General features: G+C 40.8%; 1 protein-coding gene across 1 annotated transcript in view; it reads left to right on the top strand.

Annotated features, from left to right (window-relative positions):
- Positions 1-3,520: 3,520 nt before the first annotated feature.
- dsg2.1 (desmoglein 2, tandem duplicate 1) overlaps positions 3,521-12,775 on the top strand; it is a 16,802-nt gene continuing 7,547 nt past the window's right edge. Inside the window, exons 1-6 of the mRNA XM_032527063.1 lie at positions 3,521-3,698; positions 8,056-8,151; positions 9,338-9,496; positions 9,643-9,784; positions 11,439-11,599; positions 12,553-12,687. Of these exons, the coding sequence (XP_032382954.1) occupies positions 3,654-3,698; positions 8,056-8,151; positions 9,338-9,496; positions 9,643-9,784; positions 11,439-11,599; positions 12,553-12,687 (738 nt within the window). The 5' untranslated portion in view covers positions 3,521-3,653. The remainder of the gene's footprint in view (positions 3,699-8,055; positions 8,152-9,337; positions 9,497-9,642; positions 9,785-11,438; positions 11,600-12,552; positions 12,688-12,775) is intronic.

Raw genomic sequence — 12,775 nt, 5'->3', positions numbered from 1 at the left:
CACAATATACAAAATGGCCACCAGAATGGCACAAAGGCAGTCACAGCAGGATCCTGACCATGACGGTTTGTTGTAATAATGTTGGAGGAATTGGAGGACCTGGCCTCTATTATAGATACTTTAGATACTGTATTTCGGAATGTCATATGACACCACCAGTTGGCCCTTTCCCCGTTTCCATTCAGCTTGTCTGCATTTTCTCTTTATTTGCCTGTGAGTTGGTTTGACTTTCTTGATTTGTGCAGGTGCTATCAAGGGATTTAGAAAAGCATCTGTAGGCATATTAGGTTTCTTGTTACTGCTATGTGTGAGTGCAGTGGTGAAGGCCTTATGAAAGCTGTTAGCGGAGTTAGCATTGAGGACATGGAAATACCTATAAGTAGCCACTGAGGGAGCAGTAGGTGGAGAGCAGGGTGCGGATCGGGCCGCATATTTCTGTCTGAGCTCGACCCAAGTCTGACCCCGTTAAATTCTCATTTTTGTCTCATAATAATGACACATGCACGTTGGTTTGAGTGGAAAGCCCGCTTTTATTAAGCAACTGTAGAAAGGCATTCATAAATGTCAACAGATGAGCGCATCAGCTTGGCCCAATCATATAGCCAATTGAATTTAAATTTACATAGACCTACCAAAAAAGGCCCAAGCTAACAGAACAAAATAAAAAAGAGGTTCTGTTGACCTGGGTCTCTCAAAAAAATTCAAATAGACACAAGCGTCCCTAGCGAAGTAGAATTAACATCAACACAAAAGCAGCTCATTGAAATGAAAATCACTCTTACATTTTCCTCAAACTGTATAGGCTACTAAACTGCCACATGGGATACATTTACATAATCCCTCCATCAAAATTTAGGCTAATCCATGTTCTTATGCAGAAAAAGCATTGCAGTGGAGGATGGCTTCAAGGCTGTCCTCTTCTGCTCGATGGTCCTATAAGTTACGCTCACTGCTATTGCTGCTGGCTGGAATGGCAAGAATGCTGCAGGCATGGACCCCAAGCTGCGGGTAGTTGACTTGCTGAACTCTCCACCAGCCCAAAACATCTCTGTCTTTTAAAATCTCCTGAGGCCAGTTTCTTTGGAATGTCTTCTGTTGTTGTGCTGCTGCATGTAGCTTGACATATGCATGTGTTTCATTGTCACAGCTACATAAACACATTTCCAAACACAGGAAGACGGATGTTCGGGTAATACTTCAAATTTATTTGAATCACTAACATGAACCTTTGCATCAAGTGAAACAGGCCTATTGGCTACATATAAAGATGTTTTAAATGTTTAATGCCTTATCGCGCTGATGTGACCGAGCCCGACTTGAAAATCGTTTCTAAATATCTGTCCGAACCCGGCCCAGAACGTCGGATCCCGGTGGGTATCGTTGGGTCCAGTCGGGTCCCGTCTGGCTCAGGTTGTGTAGCCATCCTCTAGTGGAGAGAGGGCATTAAAGATGATAGGTTTGTGGTTAGAAACAGCTTGCAGCTAGCTTCACTGAGACAAAACGAGTAAAACCAGAGGAGAGAAGGATGTCCAGGCTGCGTCCCCTTGGGTTAGTGAGACCCTCAACTGATTAAACCAGATTAAAGTATATCACATTGTAATGTGTCAACAGTAAAAAAGTTACCTAAGGGAATCTCAGTCTCATGGCAGTTTGTGAAATGGTGATGTTATATAATCTACTGATTTGTGTACAGGGACACCATTTTTTCTTGTTTTATTCGTGGTGTTGAGCACGAATTTTTAACTACTGTATTTTGATGGGAAGCATCTTTCGTGATAAAAGCACGGTACGGTACGAGTAGTATTGAAAAGCCAAAAATCCTCGTAAAGAGGTTGGTTGGGGGGGCAGATGGGTCAAATAATAGAGGACTTTCACCAAGGAGACCGGGAATTGCATCCCACGTGTGGCAGTTCCTTTTCGCGGTCTTCTTCTCCTAACCACAACCGTCCCGTTGTTGTCCCCATGTCCTGCATTTGATGGGTCCTTTCCCTGTTGTTCTTTTCCTAATCACAACTGTCCTGTTGTTGAAGCATGTCCCGCGTGCACAGTCCGTCCCGTTGTCGGCGTGTAGCGTTTTATTTCCCTGTTATTTCCCTCAGAGACCGCGGATTGTGTCCCGGCGTCTATTGTTGTCAACGTCTACCCGGTGTGTCATTGGCAGTTGTCGCCGGCGTGTGGTGTTTCATTTTCTTCTCCCCCCTGTTGTTGCGTCCCTAAGAGACCGCGGATCCTGTCCCCCAGAGCAGGATGCTGCCGCCCAGTCTCATGGTAGTTTGTGCAATGGTCACATTCCCATTTCATGGCGACCACCACGAAATAAATGAAAATATCGTGTCCCTGTTGACGAATCAATGGATTAAATGACGTGACCATTTCACAAACTGCTGTGAGACCGGGTTGGACATCACCTGAAACCGAGAGTCTATCACAGCGAGGCGTGATAAAAGCAGAAATATCAAGGAATTCCTGAATAATCCAGAGTCAGATGTTAGGGGCATGCAGATTAAAACACAAAGTATCATAAAACCAAAGGGACTCGAATGAGGAGGAGCGTTCAAGACAGTACAGGGAAGACTTATAATAGTTTCAGTGGAACACCTAAAAGCCAGGCTGGAAAAAATTTAAGAAATCTATTGGACATATTTAATTTAATGCCACATGGTCAAAGTCTAATTGATTTGGTCCAATGAAATCAGGAAAGAAAAAATATTAATTTGTCAGATATCTGACATTTAACCAATGAGTTGTAAGATGATGTGGAACAGGACAGGACAAGGAGTCATCATTGACGTTGACTCAGTTGCCAGTAGCAACATGAGTGAAAACAGGTTTAGAGAGGTGCTGCAGGTGACAGAGCTCATCACACATGGAATGCGAAAGCAGAACCAACCAACCCATCAAAGGTGCTGACGTCTTTGGGCCAAATAGCAGCTAGTTGGAAAAGGAGTGACACTAAGTATGTTCAATAACCTTCTCTGGGTGTGACACCATGGGCACATTGTATGGGATCAGCACAATTATGGCTGTTACTCATATCTGTTGTGTGGCATACTGTAGGTTTATGCACTCTATGCAAATGAACATACAAATTCAAAAATAAAAAAATCGACTTTTTTATTATTTTGTTGTCTTCATACTGTCTTTTTTTATCTATTTTTTTCAATTTCTTTTTTCTTGCTAAAACTGCTGCTGGAATTTTCAATTTCCTTTGCGGGAGTCATCCCAAAAGGATCAATAAAGAGAAGTCTAAGTCTAAGTCTAAGTCTTTTTCTCATTTTTGCTGTACCTCAAGTGTTTTATCCAAAAAATGTGACATTGAATATTTAAGGGAAACTCACAAATAAGTCCAGCTCAGGGGCAACACACACTGTATTTCATCTTTTAAAAAAACAAAGAAGAACATATGATCCAGTCGGATGTTATCGTTTTCTTTTCTTTTTCTTTTCTTTTAAAAGTTAGGATTGTAACGTTAGGCCATCCACCCACACACACATGCACACACCCACACACACACCCACACCCTGCTACTGTTATGTGTGGGAAACACTCCTCCTCTTCTCCCCTTTCATAAGCCTCCTCCTCTCCTCTCTTAGCTCAGTCTGTCTGGAACTCTTGACGGAACTTGTCTTCACTTCCTGGGACTTCTCTCTATCATGACTCGGATTTCTCCGTCCGTCTGCATGTGGCTGCTGTTTGTGGTGAGTTCCCCACTGCTGCACACTGAACCGCGTTATAGTCCAAAAGACTTTCACCTTCCATCGCTCGGGACAAGTGACCGGCTCATGTTGACTTGAACCAGCTGCCATGGCAACACAGAGACACAAAGGCATTTGAGCTTGTCTACACATAGAGTTGGTTGATTAACAAATCATTGTATATTCTTATTTGTTCTAAGGTGTTATTCTGTACGCTGTGTCAGTTTGGGTTTTATGTTTTTTAATGGAATCATGTTTTCATCACATCAATCATTAGTGGTCAGGGATCATCAGTGTCTTTATGGATGATAGAAATGCATTTAGGTCAATTGTTTGGCTAACAAATTCATCCAATATTCAGTTCAACCACAATGAGTCAACACAGGAGTTTAGTTTCCTGAAGAATTACAACTTCTGAATTAATCCAGCTGTAACTGCAATGACTGACAACACAGATGCTCTTTTGTCTAATACTGAGTTGCAGACTACAAATTATGACTCACTAGTGAATACTTATTCAAGTGTGGGAAGGGTATTGACGAGCTTTAAGAGATTTTCTCAGTTGTATAGCGAAAAGTTGTTTTAAATACATGGGATGTACCGGTTGAGTCATCCCAGCGCTTCTGTTTTGACATGCCCGTGCATTGACTGAACAAGTTAGGCGTAGTTAGATTTCCTACAGTAGGAGTGCCAGGGTGTGCCAGGCTCTCCTCTCGACACAAGCAGTTAAGCAGTACCTGACCGTTCACAGGCCCTCACAGTAATGACCAGCAGAGGACTGGCAATAGTGTTAACCCATGGAGGCCTTCATGCTGAAAATCCAATGCTGTTAGCACTCCAATAGGATCATTAAAATCTGTGACACACTAAGCGGCTACACATTTGAGAAAAAAAAGCTAATTGAGTCTTGTTCTATTACACATCTCCAGCAGGCTTCCCTACTGGCTAAACACAGGGAAGCCTGTTAAAGAGAGCTATGCATTTACTTTATGCTTTGACCACAGGGCTTACAATGTGAGTGTCCATTTTGTAATAGTATTTGAACAAGTCGCAGAACATTGATGTTGCCAGTTTTGAGATTGATCTCTCCTTCATTAGGTCCCATGGCAAGACAATTTGACTTTATGAGGGGTTTTTTAACACTACTATGCATTCCCCCGGCCTGCCTATGGTCCCCCACTGGCTAGAAATGGTTAAAAGCTACAGACTCAGAAATGGCACATACTAAGGAAAGCTCATTGTGGGACTGGCTCTAGTGGCTGTAATTCTGCACCAAGGCTGAATTTTGGGAAAGAGACTTCAGATACAGTATTAGGGGACAACTAAGGTCTATATAAAAGAGTCTTCAGATACAGTAGTAGGGGACCACCAAGGTCTATATAAAAGAGACTTCAGATACAGTATTAGGGGACCACTAAGGTCTATATAAAAGAGACTTCAGATACAGTATTAGGGGACCACTAAGGTCTATATAAAAGAGACTTCAGATACAGTATTAGGGGACCACTAAGGTCTATATAAAAGAGACTTCAGATACAGTATTAGGGGACCACTAAGGTCTATATAAAAGAGACTTCAGATACAGTATTAGGGGACCACTAAGGTCTTTATAAAAGAGACTTCAGATCCAGTATTAGGGGACCACTAAGGTCTACATAAAAGAGACTCCATTTACAGTATTAGAGGACCACTAAGGTGTATATATAAAAGCATCAAAAGAGCACCATGTCATGGACCTTTAAGTTTGTGTTATTTTTTTCTAATGAATGCAGCAGAATGAGGACGGATGACAAAGACAGCCCAGTGTTGGATCAAAGCGTTAGATCAAATTTTCCACACAGAATGACACCGTTGTCTAGCCACACCGGGTCTGTATATCATGCTTCAACTCTCACACTATTTGCTCACCATCATGGCGTGGGTTGCCCTTGTATTATTTTCACTAAGCAGCAACACACAAAAGGCAACAGTCAGTAGAACCTGAACAACAGGTTAGCTCCACCCTCTCTCTCAAATGTGCAGGTCAAATTTCAGCCAGAGTACACTCTGGTGGAGCATCAGCAGGAGGAGGCACTCAATTCTGAATGGGGTCAGACCTACTGGACTCTGTTTTGTTCTTGTTTGAACAGGACACCTTACACTTTTCATTCTTTTGAACATATGGAATGTCATGCTGCGTAGCTCCACCAAGTTGAGACAGGGCAGAACTCCAACCAGCAAGATGACGTCAATGCAACTGAGAATCTTTCCTAGCTTTTCTAAAAATCGCAATGAGGGTTTCTAATAAGTAGCTCTGTAGTAGTTTCTGATTGACAACAAGAACATATCCAGCCAGAACACAATGTCTGGAATTCAGCATCAGTGGACAAAACAATTACATCATCTTTTTCTCCCTCATTAGAAGGACACAGAGGGCCCTATTTGAACAAACTAAGAGAACAGCATGAAGCGCATGGCGCCGGTGCGTTTAGGGAGTGTCCAAATCAACTTTTGCTAGTTTGACCTTGGAAAAAAAGAGTCTGTGCGCCAGGAGCATGGTTCAAAAGGATTGCACTTAGTGTTGTCATTAAATCATAAGTGTGGTCTGGGCATAACATGGAATCAACCAATCAGAGTGTCATCTGCCATTCCCTTTAAAAGCCAGGCGCATTGCTATTATGACGGCAGATTTGTCATATTTTTATTTGTAATCTTTTGCATGTGGGTGTACTGCTGCGCTTCATTGTGTGTGTGTGTGTGTGTGTGTGTGTGTGTGTGTGTGTGTGTGTGTGTGTATATGTGTGTGTGTGTGTGTGTGTGTAACAAGCATAGTGTGCACGCGCTGTGCACGTGCCTAGGCACTAACGCGCTTTTAAAATAACAATATAATGCTGTGTTATTGACTTTTGAGGTTTTTGTTGGTCAACGGCGCCATCACTTTCTGCTGCTGCAAGATAGAAATACGCCAAGAATTCACCTGAACACACGTCCCTGTCCTTCCTCCCATGTGGAATCAATATCATTAATTTAATTTAACAAGCAGTGATGGACAGTCTCTGGAGATGGGATGCCCGTTGACGCAGCCGTGCATTTGCGTGACCATTGGACACTGAGACACGAGTTTGACTTTATTTCCTGCGTGGAGTCTACGCTATTGTAAATAGAGTATTGCAAATTTTTGTCCCATTTCCTGTGCCCAAAAGTGTCTGCAACAAATGGTTCAAGTTGTAAAGGGGGGCGGGGCAAACCTCCAAGTGTAGACCACACATTGTAAACTTCAGTTACGATATTTTCCTGTTTCATGGCGAAATGTTTAAAATGGCATAATTTGAAGAAGACTCAAATTTTTTATCATTAAGGTCTTGCACAGAAACAATTTGAAATTTGAAATCGTGTTGAATATGAGTATGCTCCTAATATCTGGAATAAACTCCCAGAAACCTGCAGATCCGCTGCTACTCTCAGTTCTTTTAAATCAAGGCTGAAGAGCTTTCTTTTTGATGCTGCCTTTCTTTAAATTAATGCTCATTTCTTTAAATTTCTCATGCTGGACTGTAACTTTTATTCTTGTGTTTTATGTGTCCTAATGTTTCTATTTTGTTTTTAACTGTCAATTCATGTGTTTTATCGGTTTTTAATGCTTATGATTTTTAACTGTTTGTACCTGTCTGTACCTGTTTATCTGTTTAACTGATTTTGTGTAAAGCACTTTGAATTGCCCTGTTGCTGAAATGTGCTCTACAAATAAAGCTGCCTTGCCTTGCCTTGCCTTGAATCTGTAGAAGGAGTCCGTTAAAGTACAGCACCTGGCATAAGGATGACTTCAATTTGCCAGCAGGGGGCTCCGTGACCATGAGTCAATATTTTCAGGCCTGGACTCTTTGTCTTCTTCCATCCTGATATAATATATTATATATATATATATATATATATATATATATACACATTGTTTAGCTATTTTGGCAAGTAGACAACGTCACCTGCTCAGGCCCTGACTCATATTCAGACTTAGCACAAAAAAACACATTGCGTCCTGGTGACATCTGAAGTAATAACTGGAATATAATCAGTAGTCTTGGAAATTGTAATTCCTTTCAATTTGGGATGGGCAAGGGCATGACCCGCCTCTGACTGGTTGATTAGTTGGGTTTAGGAATGAGGATTGAGATGGGTTTTGAGTGTGTGAAAAGCAATATGTAAATGTATTATTATTTTTATTATTATTAATAATAATAATGTTAGAGTGGGAATATCACAGTAAACCAATCAGAGGCAGGTCACAGCTTTGCCTGTCCCTCCAAACCATACATTCTAGCATCAACCTATGTCAATCTGTCAAGTAAGGGTCCATTGTGAAGTGATTCCATGTATTGTATTCTAGCTGCAGGCTGTTGCCGTGGTGAAGGCCCACTGGATTCCCCCTCCAAAACCCCTGAGGGAAAATGTAGACTACACTCAACAGGAATATGTTGCCATGGTAAGTCATTGGTCATTGACTTCAACTCTCTGTAATGCTACTAGTTAACTGATAACTTAAAGAAAACAGAAGTATTTTAACAGGCATGTGGTTGAAGAAGCCCTCGTGTACCTTGTAGTACCCCAATGCAACCATTGCTTCAATGTCCAAATCAAACATTGATTTTAAAACTGGGTGGACATACTATCAGATAAATTGTATCAACTGTAACACCTCCTTTGTTATCTATCATCTCTTTTGTGTATTTCGCTGAACACAAATATGCAGAAGAAAAGCTAAATGTGCACTAAAAATTTAAAACATTTTAAGAAAGCGCGTAACAGTAATACTTCACTGCCCCTCCCCTGTCACAAAGGTTTGGAATGGGTCAAACCATCTAGCAGAAGTGGGAACTTTTTTTGTGTATACTCCTAGAGAGAGACTTTTTGGATTCACAAACTAGATGCAACAGTATATCCAGGTCTGAATGAAGGAAGTCCATGCTGTTTGGTGAAACATTTATTTTAATACCAAAAAGGTTGTATAGTGTGTTACTTTAAGTCGATAACCATCGTGTCCACCTGTTGTCTCAATTACAAAATTCAGACAAACCCCTAAAGGAATATATGTAATCTAATCTTAAATTTACCTGCTTCTAAAGAGATGGGAAAATGGGAACATAAGCATGCATTGACAAAAATCTTGTTAATCCAACTCCATATTGTCATATACATTTTAGCAAATGGTTGGCACTAGGCCTGTAACAATTGTTGCATAAATGTTATGTGTCTTATTACCCTATTTTTACATAAATTGCCAATTATTTTAACCGCAATTAATTGCTAACATGAGCCAAGGTCCTAATGGTATGACTGTTGATGGTAATTGACAGAGTCAAGTTTACTTAAGAAAAAGATACAATGTGTTATGACAATAAAGAGGCATGGTTTACTTCATATGCTGTGTTATTACATCATCTGGGTCACATGACATGATTTGACATAACCAAAAAAAATCCTGGAATTTATTCCAAAACTTTAATTTGTTTGGTAAGAAACACATGAATAAGTATTTTTAAACATGATTGAAAGAGACTATTATATTGTTAATCACAAACATTTCTTAAGAAAAGATTAGAGCTTTTCAAATGTACAGTATGTGAATTAGACTGTATTTAGCTTAACCAGCTCTGTGCACTGTGTTCCAGATTCACTCCGATTTTGATGATGGGAAAGGGAATATTAAATACTCTCTAGAAGGCAATGGCGCAAGCAACGTTCCCTTCCATGTGTTTGTAGTTGACCCTAGGAGTGGATACATTCGTGTCACCAAAGTTCTTGACAGGGAAGAAATAGCTGACTACAATGTGAGTAATGACAGATTCTGTTTTTCTGTGCTCGTCATGTTGAATATTGAAAATGTTGTCACCCATTTGCTACAAATCAAAGTCACAGGTTATTCATGTCTGTACCTGCTAAGACAGAGGATGACGACAAGAGTTTTCTGTTTCAGCTGGCAGGTGTTGCTAGATATATAGATGGCACCCTTGCAGAGAATAACGTCGACATACGATTCAAGGTTGAAGATGTCAACGACAACCCTCCGGTGTTTCAAGCCATGCAGTCCGGGGCGGTGAAGGAGCTCAGTATTGCAGGTTAGTGTTTCTGCTTTTGTGTAATATGTCTATATTGTTCCGCAATCTTTAACAACTTCATTAAATTATGATTAAAATAAAAAACCAACTTGTGTTTTGGATGTGCAAGCTTTTCCTTTTTGTTACATCTCTCTCATGTTTACATTCAGTCTTACTCTCCAAAACACATCATTCCTGCATTTTATTAATACCCATGCTACCATACTATACAGTGTCTCAAAAAGTATTTTTGGTCAGTGGCACCAACCCTTTCAAAAGATGGGCTGCATACCAGTTATGGTGTTAGAGAGAAAGAGAGAAAGTGTGTGTGTGTGTGTGTGTGTGTGTGTGTGTGAGTGAGAGTGAGAGGAGCGTAACCTTTGTTTTTGTTTCCCCCTTTCTCTCTCTCACTCGCACAAACCGGTAAAACTAACACTGTCACGAACCTAAAGAAAGAATGACATATGTAAGGCGAAAGGCGTGTGCGCCTATAGGGCCACACGCAAACAGTAACGTCATGAGCTCAACACCCTGAAGGCTTGAAAGACATGAACAGACAACAGTCTATAGTGCCATAGAACGATAAAATCCCAGCAGCAGTTGCTGGCTGTATTGAGTTGCTACTGAGCTCCGAGACCCCGGCTACCAGCGGCAATAGGTGACCGTGAGCCGTCTACAGGCACCTTTCAGAGGCCATGGTAGTGGAGTTTAGCCAGAGAAGTGAACGTCATGCGATGATGCATACAGATCCATTCTATGAGAACAATCAAGCATGTAACATTACACAATATTCACCATCTGACGTCATATCAATCGATCCAACACAACATATGGACCAGCACACTTGACTTATTTTGTGCGCTAACCACTTCACGTTAAACCGCGGTTAGTTTTGCCAGCAGTTTGAGAGATGATAATTATCCCAAGGCTGGGGGCACCAACGTGTTTTAATTCCAGACACACTAACAGAACCGAGTGACCCCAAACTACAGAAAGTTTGGGGTCACTTAGAAATTTCCATTGCACTCCATTGTAGACAGAATACCAGCTGAGACCACTTGCATAGTTTGTTTAACCAGGGCAGCAGTTTTCAGATTACATTATGTGCTTACATAATTGCAAAAGGGTTCTCTAATGTTTTCTCAGTTGTTTTTTTTAAAGGATATCAGATCAGAATGGGCCTTTGGAACATTGGATGAATGGTTACTGATAATGGGCAGTGTAGATATTGCATTAAAGATCAGCCCCCCACTCAGATCAGCTGGTATTCTGTCTATAATTGAGTGGAATGGAAATTTGTAAGTGACCCCAAACTTTTGATTGGTAGTGTAGATACATATTGATATTCATGCAGTAAAAAAAGATTTTAAAAAGTTTTATATACAGTACAATACAATAAATTCTAAATGCAAAAATCCCAGGTGCGTCTGGTCACATTCTGCAGCATGCAGGCAGCATGCTTTTCTGGCTGTTCTGACCCACAATGTGAGCCCTTTGTCTTAAAAGTTAAACATAGTCAAAATCAACATTGTAAATATTTTATGAGAAAAGAAATGCACTCGAGGATACGACCTGCTTTGGTGAAAAACACTGGATGTAAACATAACTTTGGGTTGTTTGCAACAAAACTACACGGAACATCTTTCATTTTTGTGATGTGATGCTGTTTTTACAGGGACTACAGTTATGACAGTAAATGCAACTGATGCTGATGAACCAGGGAATGAGAACTCTCAGATCGCGTATCGCCTCATGAGTCAGACACCAGATCATGGCTTTTTCGACATTAAAAGTGATGGGACCATCTTTGTTGCAAAGTCTGGCCTGGACAGAGAGGTACAGTTTGAATTCCATCCACAGTGGTTGAAATGACAATGTGATGTGTGAAAGGGGTTGGCGAAAGCGATGCACCCACAGAGAAATATCACCAAACTCTATAGGCCATCTCAGCTACGTTGTTCTGGTTTCCTGGATGGCTGTATGCTCGTGTGGAACTTGTTTCCAGGAGCAGGCAGAAGGAAAGCGCAAAAAAAGCTCTGATAGACCCACTGTACGCTACTCACCCACCCACCTTGCACTAGCTCCCAGCCAGAGGAGCTGGTGGAGACTAAAGCAGAGCTAAAAGGCGAATAACCATTTGACCTAATTTCATTGGGAGTACAGCAACAGTCACTATTTTCCTCTAACGTTAACGTAACAACACTATAGCAACATACACTTCACATATGTCAATGCCTAAAAAGCCCAAACAGTTAATGCAGCTTTAAGACATTAAGCAACGTTTGATAGGATTCCTGATCAAATGTTTGTGTTACACCTGCTAAAGGAGCATTTACTGCTTTTCCCCATTATCATAATTTGCTTTAGCTGAAATTCCCCGTTGATTTATTGTTAAAGACACCATTGTTCCTCTGGCAGTTTGCTCCAAATACTCCAGGAGATTCACAAAGACAATAGAGCTAATGTTCCTCACCTTCAAAACAATTGCAGTTCATAAATCTCCTTCTCTGACTTCATTACCTTGCAAAAAAAATTGCAAAATGCTCGTTGACTTTAATAGGTATCATAAAATTTACCGTTATTTACCTTGTATCTTGCAGCACATGCATATATAAATACGACATAAGACATTTTCAAGTTCATTGGCTGTGAATCCTATCATTTCTGGAATTTACAGCAGGACCATTGCTACTCTCTCCAATGTGCAACCATGCATCAAACTCATTTATTTTCCCATCTCACAGCAATGTGATGTAGTCCCTGTAAGTCATTTATGTCTCTAATTTCAGAAAACAGATCAGTACGTTCTGACGGTGAGAGGTCAAGACTTAAATGGCAAACCAGGGGGAAACACAGGCACCGGCACAGTTACCATTAACATCCTGGACGTGAATGACAACCCCCCCACTCTGGAAAAAAACGAGGTAGTTTTCCATGTCAACATGTTGTACGGTTATGGTTAGTTGAATGGTTTCAATGTAGTTGTTTTGTGGGGAAAAAAATAACGTATGG

Source organism: Etheostoma spectabile, chromosome 9, assembly GCF_008692095.1.
Source record: "Etheostoma spectabile isolate EspeVRDwgs_2016 chromosome 9, UIUC_Espe_1.0, whole genome shotgun sequence".
Lineage (NCBI taxonomy): Eukaryota > Metazoa > Chordata > Actinopteri > Perciformes > Percidae > Etheostoma > Etheostoma spectabile.
The sequence above is the reverse complement of the archived record's forward strand: the minus strand, read 5'-3'. Positions and strand labels throughout refer to the sequence as shown.